At 42.9% G+C, this 24,227-nt stretch overlaps 1 protein-coding gene across 1 annotated transcript; it reads left to right on the top strand.

The window, feature by feature from the left end:
- The first annotated feature begins 1,009 nt into the window (after positions 1-1,009).
- On the top strand, positions 1,010-24,028 carry PDIA6 (protein disulfide isomerase family A member 6). The gene is made up of 13 exons (XM_061154818.1): positions 1,010-1,146; positions 6,121-6,262; positions 9,633-9,690; positions 10,145-10,271; positions 12,566-12,672; positions 15,150-15,280; positions 15,687-15,801; positions 16,640-16,780; positions 17,541-17,625; positions 17,751-17,823; positions 21,926-22,084; positions 22,829-22,925; positions 23,554-24,028. Exons 1-13 carry the CDS (start codon positions 1,128-1,130, stop codon positions 23,620-23,622), a joined length of 1,323 nt encoding a protein of 440 aa, XP_061010801.1. The 5' UTR covers positions 1,010-1,127; the 3' UTR covers positions 23,623-24,028.
- Positions 24,029-24,227: the final 199 nt, after the last annotated feature.

The raw sequence follows: 24,227 nt of genomic DNA, 5'->3' as shown, positions 1-24,227 counted from the left end.
ACTCAGCTACAGTGCCACTTCCTCCAGGAAGCCCTACCAGCCTCCACTACTCCCAGATCCCATAAATGCTTTGGCCAAAATCAGAGCCGTTTCATGCACTAAGCATTACAGAGAAATAAACCATGGTGATAATACATTAGTAACACAAAACCAAAATGCTTGAGTGTGCTCTAAATGTAAGAGAGGAAATCAGAGTGGAAAGATGCAGAGATCTTAACCTGTAATGCTTAAAATATTTCACTTTTGCAAATTTTACAAAACACATGACCATATAAACTCATTGCTAGGGTCCCTCCCTGGAGGAGGAAGTAAACCTTGCAAATGAGGAGTCGTGAGGCTTCACCACCACAGGGTTTCCACAGAGAACTGAGGGCAAGTCTGTGAAAAACTTAGCAGTCTTGTGCCCTGGTCGTGGGAACTGCTAAAGTAATTCAACAAAATGAATACTTGTTGAATTATGTTCTAGACAGTGTGTGCTTAGCAAGTGTTTTCTTTATAACTGAATACTTGTTCAGGCACAACGAGTGAAAAAAATTAATATGTAGTTTTTAATAAGGTCGTAGATGCGTTGAGGGCCCAAAGAAACTTTTCCTCCCTGGGGACAAAGAGGGTGACGGGTGGAGGATTAGAGGGGTGGAGGGAAGCAATGGATGAAGGAAGGAAAGGGACTGGTTAGAAGCGAGTGGGAAAAAGACAGAACTGTAAGGAGCCTAGAGAGAGAGACAACACTAAGTACTTTACTCCCAGAAAGAACAAGTACGGAAAAGCAGGGCTGTGGGTACGTGAGGGACAAGGCCGGGGGGCGGGGCGGACAGGCTGGTCTGCCCCGCCCCCCAGCTAGTCCCTCCTTCCGCCGGTCGCCCCGCCCCCGCAAAAAACCCAAACGGATAACCTCTACCCGGCCGCCTCTCATTGGCTATGCAAATAAGCGAAGTCTGCCGGGACCAATAAGCCGCAGCCACGGCTTGGAGAGCGTCTTCCGGCCCACCCCTGCCGCCCCGCCCCTGTCGCCCCGCCCCGCGCTTACCTCGCGAGCCGAGGGCGGTACGAGGGGCGGTGGGGGTGCGGCGCGGTGCGGCGCGGCGGTGAGGCGGAGGCTAGAGTGTGTGGCGGCGCGGGCGCTCAGCATGGCTCGCTTGGTGCTAGGTAGGCTTGGGCCTCCTCGTTCCGGAGGCCGGGGGGTGAGGTGAGGGGAACAGCTTGAGAGGCCCGCGGCCCGGGGAGCAAGAGGGCGCCTGGCCTTGCCCGGGCCCCGCGCTGGCTAAGGGGGTCGCGGGCCGGGTCCTCGCGGAGGATGCCGCAGAGGCAGCCCCGAGGGCGGTGGGGGAGCTCCGCGAGCTGAGACTGTCCTTGACCGGAGCTTCCCCCTTCCCCCCCCCCTCCCCCCCGCGCTGGCTCTCCAGCAGACGCGTGGGGCGCGCGGGAAAGTGAGGGAGCCCTTGGCCGGGGGCGACCGCATCTCACCTGGGCGGAGGTGGGGAGTGGACCGTGTGCGCGAGGGAACCTCGAGGCTGGGCTCGAACCCGGGGAGCTGGGGACAGCCCCGAGCCGGGGCCTAGTGCCGGACGCCGGGCTCTTGTGAAGGGGCGGGCGGGTGTGAGCGAAGCCCAGGAGCTGCGATCGAGCCCCCTGAGACCGACTATGGCTCGTCCCTGACCGTGGCTGGGTATTGGGATTGGGGGGAGGGGGGCATCTGGAAGGGAGACCTTGTTCTGGGCCTCGAGTGTTCGGGGGAAGTCACGGGCTCCTCATACTGCAGCTTGCCCTCACCACCTGTCTTATGGAATTCCCACTTGTGAAAAACCTGAAATATCAAAACCCAGTCCTGAAATCGACCAGAAGTTTCCTTCAAAGGCAGCAGTACCTTCTTAAAGCGGGTTTCACGATGCAAGAGCGCTTTAGATGTGATTGAACTTTTCAGAACTAAATCGAACCCAGACTAAGGTAAATGTCTTAGCGACTTCAATAGTGAGATGGAGGATCCCCTTCCTTCCCTTGGCCCTCTTGGTCCCAATCGAGGCGCTGTAACAGTGGGTACCTGAGCACGCTGGTGCAGAGAGCAAGGTTTGGGTCCCAGCCTCAAGTCCCCCGAATCTACTAGCTGGGTGACTGGGAGCTAGTTACTTAACCACTCTGGGCTTGTCCTCCCTAGCATTGTTCTCGGGATTAAGGAGTTTGTGTGTATATATATATATATATATATATATATATATATATATATACCTAAAGAGAGAAAGCAAGATAGAAATATTTGCCCTATTACTGTAGGGAGAATAGATGAGGAGCGAAGAACTTAGTCTCTGTTTAGTTGCCTGCAAGTGAATTCAGGCAGGGCTCTGAAAGCGTCTATTTTTAAGGTAGTCAGCCTTTTGGGGCCCCTCTCGGTTTCTAGATGACTTTTTTGGGACCATGTACTCTTGCTAGCAGGTGAGGTACAGAGAGGTTACTGATGTAGGTTTATAGCATCCTTAATTATTGTTGAGGAATAATGGGAGGCCACAGATGGCAAAACCATCTGCTCACAAAGCTTCTAGACACTTGGATATTCCAGTTTCCCATTGGTGCTCGTTATCGGTGAGTGGAATGACCATGTGAATTTTAGAAACAGATCATTATGGATCAACATTGACCTACTCTTATAATTTTAAGTGGGCTGAGGGTTTTTGTAGGGGCTAGTTACTGACTGCTGTTATTGCTGTTGGATTTTGTGCACCTTTTAATGCTTTTGGAGTAGCCTGTTTGATTTCCTTCTAACCCTACTAGGTCTTACTGCGCCTTAAAGAATTTACTTCTTGAACCTTAATCAAGACATTTCCATTGATAGCCATTATATGTGGGGGGGCGGGGGGTGCTTTTGTGAGATCCAGGCCACTTTATATATAGAAAGTTAGAAAAGTCCAGCAGCATTACTAGAGGGAAAAAAAGCTGAAGTTTAAGTTATACTGAGTGTCATTAGGCATGCCCATCTTCGTACCACATTTCTGAGATGAACAATTGAACAAAAATCACTGTTTAATGAGTGCAACAGTCATTAAAACATCCTGTAATGACTCCAACCTGCTTGGAACAGCATGAAGAGGAGAGTGCCTTCTTCATTGCTCTTCCCGATTGACAGAAGAGAAAGAACCTGATTCCCCTGCACAGTCTGTAGAACGCCTCTTCTGGGGTTTACTCCTGCAGGGTCCAGTCCTTTGGTTAAGATTTGGGGATGGGTACCTATTTCCTCTTTAGTTATGTGGCCTTAAGCAAGTTACCTTTTCTGTGTTTCCATTTCCTGGGCTGAAAATGGGCATGATGATACATACCATGTAGAGTAAATGAGTTAACAGTTCGTAGTGTCTTATAAGTGTTATTTTTAGTTGAGATGTCAATTTTTGGAGGCTAGTTGAACAGGTACATATATAAAAAGTGGTAGCCATACTCCATCCCCCTTGTAAGATTTTTTTTCTTAAGGAAATAATCAAATTTATTTGAGAATAAATAGAATTTTTAGCATTGGCCTCTTAATAGAAAAAAAAATATGGACACCATCAAATTATGTCAGTAGTGGATTAGGAACATGATACAGCCATTAAAAATGGTTACATGGGGGCTACTTATGTAGAAAATGTAACTTATTTAGAGTGAAAAAAGTTACAAAAGGGAATGTATAATAAGAGGACATTTATATAAAATTTTAAATCTCTGTATGATGTAGAAAGATGTCAGTTACAATATCTACCAAAATAGTAGTAATTCATTCTAGCAGGACTGTTGACAGTTTTGTTTTTTTTTTCTTATTTTTGAAAATTTTGCAAAGAGCTCAAAGTATTGAATAAATAACAATTCATACAGATTTTTTTCTTTAGAGAAGATAAATATATTTTAAAAATCCATAGATTTTCCAAGACCAGTTTTATTCTCAAGCTTACTGACAATTAGGATGGTCTCTACTTAGGTTCTTGATTTACTTGCTTTAGTGAATGTGTCCAATTCTAATCTTTTCTGCAGCAAAGATTATTAAGCAGTACCACCCAATAGAAATATAATGCTTAATTTATGTGGTAACTTAAAATTTTCTGGTAGCCACATTTAAAAGACAAAAAGAAGTAGGTGAGATTAATTTTAATATATATTTATTTATCCAGTATATCTAAATTATCTCAAGAGGAAATCAATATCAAAAATACTAACGAGATAATTTGCTCTTTTCCTCTGTCAAGTCTTTGCAATTCAGTATGCTTTTTACACCTCCAGCACTCCTCCCTTTGGGGGAGCCCCATGTGGCTAGTGGCTGCTGTGTTGGCCTGCAGTTATAAAGGGAGCTTCTCTTTGGTTGGCTTCACCTCCGTCCACACTCACGGTTCCCCACCTCTTGAAATGGAAGAGTTCATCCTGTGGCAAGATACCCCTCTCTCTGACTCTGGGTTTACTCCCCTCCTTGTAATTCAGGCATTTTGTTCCGTTATTCCCTGTAGTAGCCTCTGCTGCTCCACATATTTCTTCCCTTCATGCTCAAATCACTTCCATCCTTGAAACCTTCCTTGTATCCCACATTGACTTGGTGTCTCCTGCTCTTTATAAGAAACCTGTTTAAAGAGATACTGTATTATTTTCAGCAGCTTGTTCCCTCCTGCTGTTTCCAACCTTGTGCAGCCTGAGTGCTGCTTACTTTCACTTCTCTACCACGACTGCCGGGGGCCCCGGGGACCTCTCTGTCAATATATATCCAGTAGGCAGTTTTCAGTCTTGGCTACTTGACCTCCTGGTAGCCTTTGTTACTGTAGTTCATTTCGTCTTGCCCTCGGTTTATGTGAAACCACTCTCCTGATAATTCTCCTTCCTCTGTTCACATTGCAGCCAGAAGACTATAGAAAGCAAATCTGATCATACCCATTGCATGGTAACCTTTAGTGGCATCACATCACTGTTAGTAGAGTTCACAGTGAAGTTCCTACAGTGTGGTAGAGTTCACGGTGAAGTTCTTCCCATGTTAGTCATGTATGTAATTCAGATGCAGTGTTCTCAAAACAGTGTAATTGTTATTCATGCCCATGGCGTACTGAACCTTTTTATCTTGAGTACTGAAAAGACAACATGGTTTAATTGATAGAGCTTGAAAATAGGAGTCAGAGATGCTCCACCAGTTTTAGGTGTGACTGTAGATGGGCCATTTGATCTCTATCTGCCCTTGTTTCCAAAATTAGGATGATTCCCACGTTCTAGTTAGTAGTGCTGTGAAAAATCAAGTGGATCCAATGTATTTGAAAGTGATTTTTTAGAATGCCTTAGTAGGTGTAAGGTGGAGGATTGAGCAATAGAACAATTGACATCAGTATACACTCCTCAAAGAAGTTTACCATTGGGTTATTTTAAAAGTTCCACATGAAATCTAAATCCTGTCTACAAAGTAAGCATATGAAATTGTGACCTAGGTGGCATATGAGTAGCCAGAGAAAGAAGTTTGGTCTGCAAGGTGGCTAAACTGTTAATAATGCAGTAGACTGTCTGCCCTCCCTTTGTCAGTTGTTCACGTGAACATTCAGAGCTCATCCAGCAGTGCTTTTGAGTGCTTGATGATGTGCCATGGATAATGTTAGTAGCAAGAAAGATACTTAAAAAATCATTGTCCTTAAGAGAGTCACAGTCTAGTCGAAGAGTCAAATAATTATTTTTCCCATCAAAAAGCTTTAATAAAGATAGCATGCTAATAATGCATCTGAATAATGCAAGAAATAGTGTGGATTATCCAGGGTTTCGGAGTTGAATGGAACGTCCCAGTTTTTCAGCACCCTTGCCCAGAAGATGGCAGTAATAGTCCTGCCTCATAGAGTGTGGTTGTACAGAATGAAGGTGTTCGCATAGCGAAAGCACTGAGAACAGTATTTAAATCTGTTCCCAACACAGCTCAAGAGATGAGGGTGTGGGCCGTCTGCTCCCTTCCTATTCAGCACTGTCCCAGAGAGAGTAAAATCCCAGGGGCTCCAACAGTAGCCAGGCTGAAAGTGGGGGAGTGGAGGGAGGGGGTTGGGAGAGAGCTGACCCAGGCTGTCCTCTATGAACGGCCTTGGTTAGTTGAAAAGGACTTTTCCAGTCAGAACATGAACCCTGCTGTTGATGGTATGTTTCTTGTCATTCCAGGTCTGATGAGCTGTACCCTCTTTATAACAGTTAATGGTCTGTATTCGTCTAGTGATGATGTAATTGAATTAACCCCCTCAAACTTCAACCGAGAAGTTATTCAGAGTGACAGTTTGTGGCTTGTAGAATTCTATGCTCCATGGTAAGTAATTATAAATTAGTTGTCGGTTATTTATGGTACTTTATAAAATTAGGAAAAATACTATACTATGTATAGTGATAAATAAAATGTGATTTTATTTAGCCATCTTGTTTACCTAATTTACTGATTGTTTAAAAGAGGTAGAGGACACATCCAGGTAATGATAATGAAAAGAAATCTCATAATGGTAAAAAGTAACAGACATAAGAGGGAAAGGATTGATTGACTATTAAAGGGTGCAGAATTTGAGTCAGTTATGAAAAAATGCTGGAAGTAGCTAATAGTTGCAAGAAAGAAGGAATTTTAGGAAGACACACTTCTGGGGGGAAAAAAGAAACCTTCTGCAGTGAAGATGTAGTTCCCTTTGAAATGAACAGTGCACGGTTTCATCCAGTTGACCCTTGAGCAGCACAGGTTACAACTGCGCAAGTCAGTTAAACGTGGGCTTTTTTTTTCCCCAGCAAATTTGTACTCCATTGTTACACAGTTCACTGTGGTTGAGTCTGTGGATACAGGGGCTGACTATAAAGTTATATGTGTATTTTTGATTGCGGCGAGTGGGTCAGCAGCATCTGTAACTCTCATTATTCAAGGGTCATCTACACAGTCAAAATACACAGTATTGCACTGATCGTTTATATTGTTAAAATACTTAATGAAAACAAAACCAAAGCCCCAACAAATAGACATGTAGAAACAGATCAATGCAGTCGGTGCAGAGTAGACGTGAGACTGTCACTGCTACAAACTGCAGGTGCCAAGTGTCTGGGAGGAGATGGAGCACCACCAGCAGTATCTGCAGGTGAGCTGTGTGCTGACTTGAGGTCCAGAGTGGTCCTCTGAGAGGCAGGGCGGGTAGTGAGTGGAACTCTTACAGACTGTCCTTGAGCCGGCACTTTTTAGGGAATGCCTGATGAAAGGTTTTCCTTTATTGCTTTTCATTGTTTTCTTTGGAAAAAGAAAACAGTTTTAGAAACGGAGTACCAGTTCAGTGTAGCAAATCATGGTAAAATCCTTTACTTTAAAAGTTTGTTACCACATTATGAAAATACTGTTCATCTTAATGCTTTTTTTTAATTCCTTTTGTTTTTTCTTTCTTATCCAAATAAGAATTCTTTATAGGTTCGTTCATTCATTTTAATAAAGGTACAAATGGCAGTTGTACAGGCTTAATATTGTTGAATGCCTTTGTATGCAGCTTTTACAAGTTTGATATTTTTTGTCATTTATGGCATTAGTAATTTACCTTGTTTTGGGGGAGCTGCAGTATATGAAAATATGCTTCATTTCAAAACAAAACCAGTCAGCATGCTTGAGAAGATTCTGGATCAAGTAGTTAATTATTATTGTTAACTGGCAAAATTGTGCTTCATAGTGTCCTGGATGAGAGAATGTCTCATTAGAGAGTGTGCTTTTAACCTCTCGGTGTGTTTGAACTTTGGCAGCTTGGCGAAGACTATGAGTTCCTCCTTAGAATAAAGGTTTTACATGCATAGAATAAAAGCTATGGGATCACAAAGGAAACCTGAAATAATGGAAAAAGATTATTAAACTATCAAAGTAAATCTTGATATGGTTTTGTAGTCCTCATTTACAGGGACTATAAATACCAAGGTCCAGCAGCAGATTTTAACAGCTAGCTATCATAATTCTGAAATAGTGATGAACATAAATGATGTTGAAAGATACTTGCACCAACTATAGTGGTGGTGAGAAAATAGCTGTGATTTTTATTTTTGACAGAGTCACAAGTACTAACCCACTATGATACGTTTTTACTGTTTATAATTGAAAGAAATCCTAAATTTTAATTATAGGTTAATGAAAATAGAGGATTTTCTCCCCATCAAAGCTTACAGAGCCCTTAAGTTTTGTCCACTAGCCCTTTGGGGATCCGTGGACCCCAGTGAAAAACCCCTGAGTTATAGGTGTGCTGCTATATTTATATTTGTGGCATTTTGATCTGTCTTTACATTGCTTAACATTGAAATTACAGGGTGTGTGTACTCTGACAATCTCTGATTTAAGTTCTTCCTTCATTAGAATAAATTGAAATTAAAGAGGCACAAAGTCCTATAAAATTTTGACTCCTAGATTTCAAAGTAGCTTACCTGAATAGCAAAATATACTGTGTAGGTAGTGGGTAGAATCAGCATTTCAGGGCACTTTGCTGAAAGATCTTGACTTCTAAACTATTGGATTATGCTTAGGCCCCCATGGAAGGTGATGTTACATACTGACTAAGAGCGTGGGATCTGGAGTCAGGAAGACCTGTTGGGCAGCTCCGTCACTGGGTGACACTGGAGCTTCTCAGGCTCTGTTTCATCATCTGTAGAATGAAAATGACCACAAGGCCTGCCTGCAGGGTGGCTGTGCTGATGAAATGAAATCCTGTGTGAAGAATGTGCTTCATGGTGCTGGCACGTGTCATTGGCTCATTAGGTGCTTAGAGACCTAATTAGAAGAAAATTGACTTCCTTTAAAAAAGGAAAAAGTCACCTGTAGTTAAACTACCTATGCTGTCTTCATACATGGGTATTATTATACAGTGATGAAAATAATACAGCTGCCTATAACCTGGATGACTGATACACACATAATAGGTTTCTGTATATATAATTTTTTTAAAGCACTTGTCTGTGTGCTACATTTCACAGTAATTTTTTTCCAAGTACTAGTACCTAAAAGATGAAGAATAGTTTTCCTTATATTGTGTGTCTCTGTCTCACTCCCCTAGTTCTTTTATCACCACCTTGTGGTGTCAGAGCTTTTCACTCCTTAGCCTTACTTGAGATTCCATGTGCATTTTAACTCCACAAGCTGCCATGGGAGCTATAGAACATTAAGACGCAGGCCCCGTAGGGCCCCACAGGCCCATCATCTATGAAATGAAAGTTCTGGACTATATCGGGGCTATCAAACCTTAACAGATTGAAGAATCACTAGTGGAACTTATTAAAGACAGGTTCCTGAACCCGTTCTCTGGGAACTCTGATTCCTTGGGGGCCTCCGAATCTGCATTTTGCTTGGCATAGAACTCAGACCACACTTGAGGCACACTCAGCAAGGTAAACACTGATGTTCCCCCTCAGGGATGGAGTTACAAATGATAGTATTTGTTTAAACTGTTTAAATACAATTTAACTCAGCAGTAATTTGGAAGGTTTTAATTATGATTAAAAAAAAAAAAAAGGATCGTAGTGAAATCACAACAGCGAGCTCCTTCTGGTCGCCGATCATGTCTTTTTTTAGTGCTGTTCTCCCTGCAAGCCCCTACCCCCAGTCCATGGCACTCAGGAGACCATTGGGGAGTGTTCCTCGAAGTGGAATCAAAGACTGACTGTTCCCTTGTGTTTTCATCCCCTGCAAGGTGTGGCCACTGCCAGAGGTTAACACCAGAATGGAAGAAAGCAGCAACTGCCTTGAAAGTGAGTTTCTGGGATGTTCATGTCCATGTTCACCTGTGTATGTTGAAATAAGTTTAAGCAAATGCGCTTAATGTACAAATAGGCGGTCAGTTTGCATGTTGAAACCCAGTACTCTTGTTCTGCTTCCAAGATTATGTAGGGAACAAGGGGATACTGTACATTCTAATTTTTGTCTTGTCTATTTTCGTTAATTCTTTTTCCCAGTGAAGTGGCATAATTGTGCTTAGTCGGGCTATTTCTGGGAGCTGCTGAGTTTCCTCACAGGCTGACTTGCCTGTTGTCCAGCCCTCCATTTAGGATTGATTTCCCAGGCTACAGCTGTCATCAATCCTGTTGGCAAATGGAACCCTGCCCTTTATTATCTTGTCTCTGAGTTTGCATCATCAGATGATGGGTTCTTGTGGAGTCTGCTCTGGTTGAAAGAAAAACAGGTATTCCTTCTTTGTTTCCACAGGATGTTGTCAAAGTTGGTGCAGTTGACGCGGACAAACATCAGTCCCTGGGGGGTCAGTATGGTGTTCAGGGATTTCCTACCATTAAGATTTTTGGATCCAACAAAAACAAACCAGAAGATTATCAGGGTAAGAACTTTTCCTAATTACTTCATGCCCTTGGTTGGAATTCTAATGTGAGTGGGTAGGACCAGATAGAGAACTTGGGATTCTGTAACCTGTTGGCCCTGCTGCCTGCAAGTTTCTCACCTGCCTTGTGCCTGGATTTCCTGATCTGTGATTCCTACATCTTCTGAGTTGCTCAGAGATTAAACGTGTCAAACAGGTGAAAGTTTTTTTTTATTATTATTGTTTATGCTAGCTTAGACCACATGGCCTTAGCAATGATAGAGTGGTGATGTTTTGTGCTTTCCTTTTTCTCATTAGCTTTTTTAAAAAAACACTAGTTATTCAATATTTTACCTGGAGAAGGAAATGACAGCCCACCCCAGTATTCTTGCCTGGGGAATCCTGTGGACAGAGGAACCTCATGGGCTACAGTCCACGGGGTCCCAAAGAGTAGACTACAACTTAGCAACTAAATAACAAGATACTTTTACAAGATACTTTACTCGTTACTTACTACTTAATAAATTACTATAATTATATAGTATTTTTAAAGATCTGCAAGTGTTTTCTTGCTCCAATTGCTCATCCCTTCACTGTTAGGAATTCCAGTATAAGAGTGGGAAAAGAAAGTCCTGTAATTGGAAAGTCAGTTTGAACTGTTGATATTACTGTGGAGTGTTTTGCCCATGAATCTTTAAGTCTTGTAAACATATATAGTATTTGAATTATTAAAGCTATCATTTAGTCTTTTAAACTGTTAATAATGAAGAAGTCCTGCATGTTCTCCTTTTTATAGATGAGGGAGTTGTATCTGCTGTGAGTTACTGAAGCAGCTAGAGAGGACTCTGGCTCCAAACTCTCAAGACTAAATTTTACTTTAGTCAGCTGTTCTTTTAGAGTTGCCTGTTATTTAAGATGTCACAAAATAGGTATCATATTGAAGATAGCTCTAAAGTTCCATAAAACAAAGTTTCGTTTTTCTCAGTAAACACCTGCTTTTCTGCTTTGGAATATAATTTTTTAATTTTGCTAATTTGTGAAAATTGAATGTTTAGAGCAGGGGTTAGCATTTGGTCTGCTGCTTATTTTTGTAGATAAGTTTTCAAAACAGTCATGCTTTTTCACTGGTGTTGTCTATGGCTACTTCCACAGTAAAGACAGCAGAGTCAAGTGGTTACTACAAGCAGTGTGGCCTGCAAAGCCAAAAATAATGACTGTTGGATCTTCTGCAGGAAGAATTTGCTCGCCTTTGGTCTAGAATGAGAAAACCCTCTCTTTTTCCCTAGTGTGTTTCTTGATTTGGTGTACTTCCAGGTAGAGATTGTTGGGAGGGGCACTGACTCAGAAAGCGGGGTGTCTGCAATAGATAAGGAGCAGAAGGCTGTTTTTGTGTTGAGGTCTGCCTGCCTGCCTATCTTAGGAAGTGACATGCTTGGTCACCACATCTCAGCCAGGATGTAGTAGACGATGATCTGAGCACACTCTGAGTACTGCTGTGCTGTCTTTTCTTTCTAATGTCAGGTCTGAAGTGTTCTCAGAAGGTTTTATCTCTTCCTGGGCAGTTTGATTAGAAAACTCTAATAAAGAAGAAAGAAAAAACTTTCTGAAGAGATTTTATTAGTTTTGCCTTTGAACTCTGATAATCTCAAGGCATATATTGTCCATTTTCTTCTGAGTAAATCAGGAGTCTCCTGACTTGTTCTTGAGCACATAGCTTTCGGTAAACTTCGCAAGGCTGTTGTCACTGTTTTAAATACAGGGCTTGAAATTAAGAGCAAGTTCAGCTACAGAACCTCAAGCCCAGAATAACTGTTTTAAACAAGGTAAAAGGAAGTGGGTTGCTTTCCAGTTTCTTAGCTTCAGATGCCTCATATCCTCCTTTGTCCAGTCTTTTCTGTCCATTAATCTCATTTAAATAGTTTTTTCCATTCCCCTAATTTGGTACTTTGTGTTTAGAAATTTATCCTACTCTGTTAACTAGATAACCTTTTTCATCTGTGTACATGTTACACATTCAGTAGACATGGCAGTGAACTGTTCTCAATAGTAGATGGTATTTATGGGTGAACAGAATGTCCTTGTTAACACTAATAACCTAAAACTGAAAAAGAGGAATTAGTTTTCCCAGTGTAAAGTTTAAGCAGGAAATACATCCTAGAAGAAAGTGGTCCTGTCTTAAAGACACTCGAGTTGTTAGGTCTGTTTGAACACCGGGTGAAGCTGACAGACATGTCTGTTCCAGTCTTTAGCTGGCATCAAATGTAGACACCCAGGCTGCCCACTACTCTTCATCTGATGGCTGTGTCTCCCTGCAGGTGGCAGAACTGGCGAGGCCATCGTGGACGCTGCCCTCAGTGCTTTGCGCCAGCTTGTGAAAGACCGCCTTGGCGGCCGGGGCAATGGCTACAGTTCTGGAAAACAAGTAAGGCTCTGTATAATGTCAGTTTTTAACGTGTGTCATGATTTTGAAGCCTGATTGTAAACTCGGCATGAAAGTGAAAGTCGCTCAGTTGTGTCAACTCTTTGTGAGCCCACGCGCTCGTCCATGGAATTCCCCAGGCCAGAATACTGGAGTGGGTAGCCTGTCCCTTCTCCAGGGGATCTTCCCAGCCCAAAGATTGAACCCAGGTCTCCCGCATTGCAGGCGGATTCTTTACCAGCTGAGCCACCAGGGAAACTCTGTAAAGAAGATAAGTATTTTTAAAAGTGTTTTAAATTGGTGGACTTTGAGTTTAAAAAAATAATGATAATAAGAGGAGGTTGAGTCAAGCGACTACAGAGGGAGTCAGAGCTGCTCGTGCGGCCCCCTGAGGTCCCTGCTCCTAGCCAGTCAGTCCTGGGGCGTCCGCCGCAGCTGAGCTGCAGGCCAAGAACCAGGCCCCAAAGTGGCTTCCTTGGCCCCGGGCCTAAGTAGAAGGGTTTGGGAGACAGCGAGAGAGAAAGAGCTTCAGGCCCTGGAAGCTGAACTCTGGCCTCCATGATGTTTATCGTTCCAAAGTAGTGAGAGGAAGATATACTCTTGTCCAGGTCAACTTAGGGCAAACACAGATGAAATTTGGATGGCCTCTTGGCCTGTGTCTGTGGCAGTCAGGCTGAAATCCCTGGACGTTTTTATTCATATGTAATTGGATAGAGAGCCCAGGTGGTGCTCGTGGTAAAGAATGCCTGCCAGTGCAGGAGCCACAAGAGATGTTGGTTCAATCCCTAAGTCAGGAAGATATCCTGGAGTGGGAAATGGCAACCCACTCCAGTAGTCTTGCCTGGAAAATCCCATGGACAGAGAAGCAAGCCTGCTGGGCTACAGTCCATGGGGCCAGAAAGAGTCAGACACAACTGAGCATGCGTACACACACACACACACACACACACACACACATAGTCAGACACAACTGAGCATGCGTACACACACACACACACACACACAGGGCTACAGTCCATGGGGCCAGAAAGAGTCAGACACAACTGAGCATGCGTACACACACACACACACACACACACACACACACACACACACACGGCTACAGTCCATGGGGCCAGAAAGAGTCAGACACAACTGAGCATGCGTACACACACACACACACACACACACACACACACACGGCTACAGTCCATGGGGCCAGAAAGAGTCAGACACAACTGAGCATGCGTGTACACACACACACACACACACTTGGATAGGGAAGAAGATTCCTGTTCTATAGATGGATATATTAGATCTCCTTGTATGAATTGTGGATTTTAACCATGATGTACTTAGGTTTTTGTGAAAAGGCATTGAATTCCTGATACATGCAGGCACACCTCATTGTATTGCACTTCTCAAATCTTTGTATTTTTTACAAAGTAAAGATTTGTGGCAACCCTGCATCAAGCAAGTCTGTTGGTGCCATTTTTTCAATAGTGTTTGCTCACCCTGTCACATTTTGGTAATTCTTGCAGTATTTCAAAAGTTTTTTTATTAATTATGGTGATCTATGATCTGTGATCTTTGATACTGCTATTACAAAGAAATTATGACTCACTAGAGACTCAATTGAGGGTTAGCATTTTTTAGCACTAACATTTTTGAATTGAGTTACTTATTGTCTTTTAGACATAGTGCTATTGCACACTGAATAGACTACAGTACAAAAATTATAGGCTACAATATAGTGTGAACATAACTTTTATGTGCACCAGGAAACCCAAGAAATTCATGAGTTGCTTTATTGCGATGCTTGCTTTACTGCAGTTTGGAACCAAACCAACAGTATCTCCACGGTCTGCCTGCACACATAATAAAACGGCCCTTCACTCCTAGGAGACCAGTAAGAGTAGCTTCTTTATACAGACTTAACTTACCAGAGATTTCGTGCCTTTTATCTCAAACTTAAGACGTTTAATGAGCACAGGTTGCCTTTCCAACACTGATGGCTTTTGGCCCAGGCAACAGAAAGCATTATATCAATTCTGACTGCTTTGCAGGTTTAGTATTAAAATGCTTTGAAAAGATAAAAGGGTTGACTGTTGTTTTTAGCTTTCTCAAGTAGTGGGGACTTTATCTGAAACTGTAGGTATCTAGGATGAACCAGCATGGTTCTGAATGAGAAGTGTTAGTAAGGTGGTTCTGTGAGCCACACTGGAGTTTCTCTTAATGAAGGTAGCAAAAGTAGAGTTCAGATTTATGTTACATGTGATACTGACTGTACTGGTAATTCTTTGAAAGTAAATACTGTTTACCAAGTAAAAAGAATAATAATACTAAGGAATGTTGCCTATCTGAGTAAAATAGTTTTCACCTGAAAGAATTCAAAACTTTGTTAAGATGTAGAATTGATTATTGCTATATGTATATTTAGAATGGTGATAGTGTTCTTTTTGGCCAAGTTGTAACCTAAGGTTTAATGTCACAAATGACAGGGCAGAGGTGACAGTTCAAGTAAGAAGGACGTGATTGAGCTGACGGACGACAGCTTTGACAAGAATGTCCTTGACAGTGAAGATGTTTGGATGGTTGAGTTTTATGCTCCCTGGTGTGGACACTGCAAAAAGTAAGTGCTTTGTACCAGGTACTTTTTAAAGTCACAGTGCATTTAGTCTGTTCACCTGGCTCACTTCTGAAGAGCTGAATCAGGTCATTAGGTGATCCCAAATATGTTCTCCCCCAAAGTTCTGGCTCTAAGTGAATGTGAAACCTCAGCCATTTGTGCAGAGTGTTTCTTCTGTCATGTTTTCAGAGATGAGCAGGGAGCTGGCATCCAGCTTTGGGAGGGGCATGATGGATGAAGGATGGGGAAGTGAATGTGGGAGGGTGGGGCGTCATAGCTTTCATAAAGCTGCACACGGAGTGTTTCCCAAGTGTGATTTTACTGGACTGGATGGAAATGTGCGCAGCAGTTAAAAGTATGTGTGCCTAGAGTTGGCATACCCTTTTAAAGTGCAGGGTGTTTTCTGTAGCCTAGAGCCAGAATGGGCCGCAGCCGCTACAGAGGTAAAAGAGCAAACGAAAGGCAAAGTGAAACTCGCAGCTGTGGATGCCACCGTGAACCAGGTTCTCGCCAGCCGATACGGGGTGAGTGTGCTTGGGAGGCTGCTTTCAACTGTCACTCCATCGCGTACTCCTGGCCTCCCTAGGAGCTGGGAGGGGAGTTAAGCCGTTTTGTAATGGAGAAATGAACTTATTCACTATCTTAACTAGTAAATCTGGGACTTAAGACTGTTGAGGTTTCTTGGTTTTGCTTTCAGCATTGCACTGCCTATGGGCTTAATGTGAGCCCAGTCTTTCTCAGGTTACTCAGTACTTTTGTCCTTTCAGATGGGGAAAACTTGTCTTATAAATTCCAGCTTTTCATAACTTTCAGTACAAAAGTAATTGCACTATAAGCAAAAGGTACCTTAGCTTCATTAAAATTGAATACAGCTTTTGAAGTTGGTCCCTTTGTTCTCAAGCACATATATTACTGTATTGATGTATGTCCAGCGTTTGAATAAGATTTGACTAAGCCTGGCAGTGAGACTGTTAATATCCCCTGACTGACAAACCTCTGCATGCTGCCCCTTAGACACTGATGCAGGCTAGGGAGTGTTTTTGTTACGTTAAATTACCTATAAAGTAGTTTTAGCCATAAAGATCGTCTTATTTATTATTAAATGTTAATTTGATTTCTACTCTGATATTTTATTTTGGGGCCTTCCCTGGTAGCTCAGTGGTAAAGAATTCACCTGCCAATGCAGGAGATGTGGGTTTGATCCCTGGGTTGGGAAGATCTCCTGGAGGAGGAAATGACAATCTACTCTAGTTTTGCCTGGGAAATACCACAGAGGAGCCCAGTGGGCTACAGTGCATGGGGGTTGCAAAGAATCAGACATGACTTAGCAACAAACAACAACAAAATTTTAATTTTTAATAGATTAGGGGATTCCCTACAATCAAGATATTTCAGAAAGGCGAGTCTCCTGTGGATTACGATGGGGGACGCACGAGATCCGACATTGTTTCCCGGGCCCTCGATCTGTTTTCTGATAACGCCCCACCTCCTGAGCTGCTTGAGGTAAACCTCTTCATCACCTGTAGTAAGGACAGCTTTTCCAGTCTGATGAAAGACAACATTGAAGCAATAAAGACATTTTCTGTCTTTGCCAGTTAGCTCTTTCTCTTTTTTAAATTGTTCTCTCTAGAGTGTTTTTGTACTTTCAGATGGGGAAAACTTGCCTTATAAATTGCAGCTTTTCATAACTTTCAGTACGAAAGTAATTGCACTGCAAGCAGAAGGTACCTTAGCATCATTGAAATTGAATCCAGTCTTTATCATTCTCAAAATAATAGCTAGCATTTATTGAGCACCTGGCCATGTGATGAACACTGTTCCTTTATGTAGATTTTTCTCATTTAATTCTCATATGAACAGTTGGAGGTGGATACCGTTTCTATCTCCATTTTTACATATGGGAAGAGGCAAAGAAAGCCTCAAATCCATGAGAATATATAATACATGTTAATGTCTTTCTTACCTGTCTAAACAACTAAATGTCAGAGCAAGACTGTGCCCAGGCATCCTGATTTCAGAGACCATGTTTGCATACAAATAGCTCACCCCCACCGCAGATAGATGGCTAAGAGATAAAAACGGAATCCTCGTTCATGTTTCTATAATGCATACAGGAAGTATTATTTGGGAAGAGCCTTATCTAGCTCTTGAATTACTTTGCTCTTCTAAAATAAGCATGACGATACCCAGTCTCTGTTCAAGCGGACCTGTGGGTTCTGTGTCACATGGCCTTCCAACACCCCTTGTGTTCTGGGCCCCGCAGATTATCAACGAGGACATTGCCAAGAAGACGTGTGAGGAGCATCAGCTCTGTGTCGTGGCCGTGCTGCCCCACATTCTTGACACGGGTATGGCCAATGGGGGCTTGCTCTCCGTTAGTTCTGTGCTGCCTGCTCTGAGAACACTTAATAGATGGAATTACTTTACCAACTCCTTTCTTTTTACCTGTAAAATCTTTGTCTGTTTAAATCAGGAGCTGCAGGCAGAAATTCTTACTTGGAAGTTCTTCTGAAGTTGGCGGACAAATACAAGAAGAAAATGTGGGGGTGAGTTAACGAACTGTCTCAGGATCATTTGGGAAGGAGACTGTAGTGCCTGCTTGAAAGTGTTTCCCTCAGTGTTTCCTATAGTCTGTGTTCCTCTGCTCACTTTGGTGTGTTTTTTGTTGTTGTTGTTATTGTCGGTTGCTAAGTAGCATCCAACTCTGATCCCATGGACTGCAGTACGCCAATCTTCCCTGTCCTTCTGCCATCTCCCAGAGTTTGCTCAAACTCATGGCTATCGAGTCAGTGATGCCATCCAACCATCTCATCCTCTGTCATCCCCTTCTCCTCCTGCTTTCAGTCTTTCCCACCATCAGGTTCTTTTCAGTGAGTCAGCTCTTCACATTAGGTGGCCAGGGTATTGGAGCTTCAGCTTCAGCATCAGTCCTTCCAGTGAGTATTCAGGGTTGATTTCCTTTAGGATTGGCTGGTTTGATCTCCTTGCTGTCCACGCACCACAGTTTGAAAGTATCAGTTCTTTGGCACTCAGCCGTCTTTTAGTCCAGCTCTCACATCTGCATGACTACTGGAAAAAAACATAGCTTTGATAATATGGACCTTTGTCAGTGAAGTGGTATCTCTTTTTTTTTAATATGTTGTCTAAGTTTGTCATAGTTTTCCTTCCAAAGAGCAAGCGTCCTTTAATTTCATGGCTGAAGTCACATTTCACAGTGATTTTGGAGCCCAAGAAGATAAAATCTGTCACTGTTTCCACTTTGAAGTGATGGGACCAGATGCCATGATCTTAGTTTTTTGAATATTGAGTTTCAAGGTAGCATTTTCCCTCTTCTCTTTTACCCTCATCAAGCGGCTCTTTGGTTCCTCTTCACTTTCTGCCATTAAGAGTGGTATCTTAGATATCTCCCTGTCTAATGTTGATACTTCTCCTTGCAATCTTGATTCCATCTTGGGATTCATCTAGCCAGCATTTCACATGATATACTCTGTATTTAAGTTAAAGAAGCAGAATGACAATATACAGCCTTGACGTACTCCTTTCCTAATTTTGAACCAGTCCTTTGTTCCATGTCTTGTCCTCACTGTTGCTTCTTACCTGCATACAAGTTTCTCAGGAGGCAGGTAAGGTGATCTGGTATTCCCATCTCTTTAAGAATTTTCCACAGTTTGTTGTGATTCACACAAAGGCTTTAGTGTAGTCAATGAAGCAGAAGTAGATTTTTTTCCAGAAGTCCCTTGCTTTTTCTATGATCCAGCAGGTGTTGGCAATTTGATCTCTGGTTCTTCTGCCTTTTCTAAATCCAGCTTGTATATCTGGAAGTTCTCGGTTCATGTACTGCTGAAGTCTGCCTTTGAAGGATTTTGAACATGATGTTGCTGGCATGTGAAATGAGCACAGTTGTATGATGATTTGAACATTCTTTGTCATTGCCTTTTTTGGGGTTTGGAATGAAAACTGACCTTTTCCAGTCCTGTGGCCACTGCTGAGTTTTCCAAATTTGCTGGCATATTAAGTGTATCACTTTCACAGCATCATCTTTTAGGATTTGCAATAGCTTAGCTGGAATTCCATCATCTCCACTAGGTTTGTTCATAGTGATGCTTCCTAAGGCCCACTTGACTTCAGGATGTCTGGCTCTAGATGAGTGACCAAACTTGTGGTTATCCAGGTCATTAAACTTTTGTATAGTTCTTCAATGTATTCTTGCCACATTGTCTTCATTCTGTTAGGTCCTTGCTGTTTCTGTCCTTTATTGAGCCCATCCTTGTATGAAATGTTCCCTTGGTATCTCCAGTTTTCTTCAAGAGATCTCTCGTCTTTCCCATTCTATTTTCCTCTATTCCTTTGCAGTGTTCACTTAGGGAGGCTTTTTATCTCCCCCTTGCTAGTCTCTGGAACTCTGTGTTCAGTTGGGTTGTCTTTCCCTTTCTTCCTTGTCTTTCGTTTTGCTTCTTTTCTCAGCTATTTGTAAAGTCTCCTGAGACAATCTCTTGGCCTTCTTGCATTTCTTTTTCTTAGGGATGGTCTTGGTCATCGCCTGCTGTACAGTATTATACAGTACCTCCATCCATAATTCTTCAGGCACTCTGTCTACCACATCTAATCTCTTGAATCTCTTCATCACCTCCACTGTATAATCATAAGTGATTTGATTTAGATCATAGCCGAATGGCCTGGTGGTTTTCCCTACTTCAATTTAAGTCTGAATTTTGTAATAAGGAGCTCATAATCTGAGCCAGTCCCCTCCAGTCTTGTTTTTGCTGACTGTATAGAGCTTCTCCATCTTTGGCTGCAAAGAAGATGATCAGTCTGATTTCGGTATTGACTATCTGGTGATGTCCATGTGTAGAGTTGTCTCTTGTGTTGTTTGAATGGGGTATTTGCCATGACCATTGTGTTCTCCTGACAAAACTGTTCACCTTTGCCCTGCTTCAGTTTGTACTCCAAGGCCAGACTTGCATGTTACTCCAGATATCTCTTGACTTCCTACTTTTGCATTCCAATCCCCTGTGATGAAAAGGACATCTTTTTTGGGTGTTAGTTCTAGAAGGTTTTGTAGGTCTTTGTAGAACTGGTCCACTTCAGCTTCTTTGGCATTAGTGGTTAGGGCATAGACTTGGATTACTGTGATATTGAATGATTTGCCTTGGAAATGAACCGACATCATTCTGTTCTGTTTGAGATTGCATCCAAGTACTGCATTTTGAACTCTCTTGTTGACTCATTATGAGGGCTACTCCATTTCTTCTAAGGGATCCTTGCCTGTAGTAGTAGATATAATGGTCATCTGAATTAAATTCACCCATTCCAGTCCATTTTAGTTCACTGATTCCTAAGATGGTCGATGTTCTATCTTGCCATATCCTGCTTGACCGCCTCCAGTTTACCCTGATTCATGGACCTAACACTCCAGGTGCCTATGCAGTATTGTTCTTTATAGCATCAGACTTTACTTTCACCACCAGAAACAACTGAGCATTGTTTCCACTGTGGCCCAGCCTCTTCATTCCTTCTGGAGCTATTTCTCCACTCATCCCTGGTAGCATATTGGACTCCTGCTGACCTGAGGGGCTCATCTTCCGGTGTTTTTTTAATATATAAAAATAATTACCACCTAGGAAGAAACAAATCAATGCAAGTATCTTATTTATACCACAGTACACTTTTTCTTACAGGAATTATGTTCTAATGGTGGTTGGAGTCCTCAGCTAGTAAGCAAAAACAATTAGTAACAGAGCTGAATTCTAGCACAACCTTGAAGGCTAGATAAAGACAGAAATAGAGGCCTGTTTCTTTACCCTCTTCTGAGCACGCGCCGGACATTGGCAAATGTTCAGAACAAAGCTTGTCTCTTGTTTCCACTGTTTAATCTTTCTGCTCTATGTACTCCGTCTCCGCTGTGGGTACAGGTCTCACACCGGCCTTGCACCGCCTCTGTTAGTTTAGCGTGTGCATGCAGGAGGCCGTGTGCCCAGGTTCCTTGCTCGTCATCCATGTATGAGTAGAGGGAGCTGACCGTGTGCAGCCTTCTCATTGCAGGGGCTTTCTTGTTGGGGAGCATGAGCCCTAGGGACGTGGGCTTCAGTGGGTGCAGCCTGGAGACTCAGCAGTTGTGACAATGGGCTTAGTTGCTCCACAGCATGTGGTATCTTCCCGTACCAGGATTGAATCTGCGTCCCCTGCGTTGGCAGGCAGATTCTTATCTACTGTGCTACCCAGGAAGTCTGGTTGAGCATTTTTTACATGTGTGAATTATGACATAGCCTTAACTTTTAAAAAAAAATGTTGTTACATGCCCGAAGAACATTAATAACCCCAAATGATACTGATAGGATTTCAGATAACAGAATTCATCAGGTTTATTGAACAGTATTTTGGGGACTGGGAGGAGAAACAGTCCTGTAGGTAGACCAGTCCATTTAGGGCTAGGGTGTAGGAAACAGGAGAGGAACCGAGGTTACTTAGGAGCACATCTGGAACATGCTATTTAAAAAATTCATCTTTAGTTTTTGATTTTTTTCTATACCCATCTCATTCTGTAAATGATTTGATGTGTAATCTTTTGTTCTTTAATTAATGTCTACTAATTGGGTTCTAATTAATTCAAAAGGGATCTTTACCCTAAAAATCAATTTGCTTTTCTAGGTGGCTGTGGACAGAAGCTGGAGCCCAATCTGAGCTAGAGAATGCGCTGGGGATCGGCGGGTTTGGATACCCTGCTATGGCAGCTATTAACGCACGCAAGATGAAATTTGCTCTCCTAAAGGGATCATTCAGTGAGCAAGGCATTAATGAGTTTCTCAGGTAACTTCTTCCTTCTTTGAGTTGTTTTTGTTTTGTCAAAATGTTTACTTGATTCTTTTGTGGTAATGGTTCCAAACTACATTATTCTAGAGTATGCAATAAGTTGAGTAATTTTCTGTTTCACATTTCAGAGAATAAATGTTCATACATTAGAGCTTTGAGGTCATCTTCCTGTGCAATGGAAGTGTTTTACTCAGCAAGTGATCCTACCACTTTTCTCCTCTCGGGCCCCTTTGCCATCCTGTGCACTTGGCATTGAGCCATCCTGGTGTACCAGCCTGCATGCATCTGGTACACGCAGGGTCTGCCTGCCTGTGCTGGAACCCTCTGTTCTGCCCATACAGCGGTTCAGGGAATGGTGGGAAAGTGACTCCCTGGCCCAGAACTTGGAGAGTGGCCGCATTGAGAAACCTTCTTAGGCTCTAAAGTTAGTGTGGAATTTTGTTAATCAAGTATTATTGTTGGTCTAGCCCATGTTCTAGATCTACTTTGATCGTTTTTTACTTACTTAACTTGTTTTTTGGCAAGATATATTTGCCCTGTTTTTCAAATTACTGGTAGTAACTGGCTTTATCTGCTGCCAAAACCTTCCTCAAGAATTCCATTATATTGTTACACAGTGACCTTGTTGTCCCTGATGGAAAAGATAGTTCGTGAATTACTTCTCAGAAGCAAAGAGTTGTTTCTTCACTGGCGCCAGCCAACTGTCCGTTGTTAACACACATCTTCTCATCTTCCCCTCAGGGAGCTGTCTTTTGGGCGTGGATCTACAGCCCCTGTAGGCGGCGGGGCTTTCCCTGCCATCAGCACCAGGGAGCCTTGGGATGGCAAGGACGGCGAGGTGAGTCCTGAGGGCAGCTGAGCCGTGAGCAGGACCCCGGGCTTCGGTCCTGCCTCTGCCTTTCCCGACCCATCTTCGCTGCTTGTGACCCAAGACCTCTCCCTCAGACCTGAACCTTGATGTGAGCCTAGCCCTGAAGTGTCGGTTTCTCGGGCCTGTAGGCCCTTCATCCTATCCTCCCTGCCCTCAGGTGCAGCACTGGATGTTCGTGAGCAAGACAGCCAGAGAAATTCACTGAGGTTGCTTTCCTCCTAGCCCTCAAGGGAACATTTAACCTGGAATTCAGTAACTTTGAGAGAAGTGCAAAATTCAGGCTTTGAAATTAATATATTCCAGTACATTTCTGCCCATCCTCCTCAAAGGACAGGTTAAATCACTGTTCGCTTTTGCTCTGTATTGATAGGCAGGGTTAAAAGCAGGAGCTGGGGGAGCAGAAGCTGTTGTGCTCAGAGCACCACTAGAAGTGTACTGCTCTGTGAAGTGAGACCTCAGACTTCAGGGACCCTATGATTCTGCATAGACCCTGCAGGGCCTGACCGTGTGAAGTGAGACATCAGACTTCAGGGTTGCCCTGCCTATGGCTCTGTGTAGACCCTGCAGGGCCTGACCGTGGTTTTCTGTCCCACAGCTTCCCGTGGAAGATGACATTGACCTGAGTGACGTGGAGCTGGATGACCTGGAGAAGGATGAGTTGTGAGAGGCTCCGCAAAGACTTCAGCTTTCTTTTCTTGGGAGCAGATTTTCCTGCAGTGAAGGAACGTCCTTTCCAGTCCGAGGAACCTACCAGTGGCCTTTTTAACCGAGAAGTAACCCTTGACTGGTCATTAGAAAACACTGCAACAGTGAACTTTTGCGTCTCAAGAAAACAATGAAAAATTCTATGAATTGTCGTAGCCAGTGAAATGAGTTGTATCCTGTCAAGTAATATTTTGAAGAAAACTGATGGGCTGTTGAAGCATTTTTCCCTCCCTCTGACTTGCTGCTTGGATGTTCTTGGAGGCTGTTTCTTACATACAAGTTTTTTAATGTGATCCTTTTCATTTGAATATTAATAGCTTTTTTCCATTAAAGAATAAAACAATATTTTGGACAATGCCAATAAACGTATGAAATCAGTGTCCACATGGTAAATTCAGAGTGCGGTATTCAGCCCGTACATTAATATTGTGAAGGGACAACCTTGACGTTTGTCCTCCCTGTAACCTGTGGCTCACGTGACACCGTCTGGATGCCTGCTGCCGCACAGGTCTTACCTGTGACCCACAGGCCGGGGTCCAGTTGTAAATGTGAAAGGTAAAGCGA

The sequence above is a fragment of the Dama dama genome, chromosome 11 (assembly GCF_033118175.1).
Source record: "Dama dama isolate Ldn47 chromosome 11, ASM3311817v1, whole genome shotgun sequence".
NCBI lineage: Eukaryota > Metazoa > Chordata > Mammalia > Artiodactyla > Cervidae > Dama > Dama dama.
The sequence above is the reverse complement of the archived record's forward strand: the minus strand, read 5'-3'. Positions and strand labels throughout refer to the sequence as shown.

Excerpts from the sequence above, each read along its gene's own strand:
- PDIA6 (XM_061154818.1), top strand. Across the intron at positions 6,263-9,632 it reads GTAGAATTCTATGCTCCATG|GTGTGGCCACTGCCAGAGGT; the intron begins GTAAGTAATTAT and ends ATCCCCTGCAAG. Across the intron at positions 15,802-16,639 it reads TTCTCGCCAGCCGATACGGG|ATTAGGGGATTCCCTACAAT; the intron begins GTGAGTGTGCTT and ends AATTTTTAATAG.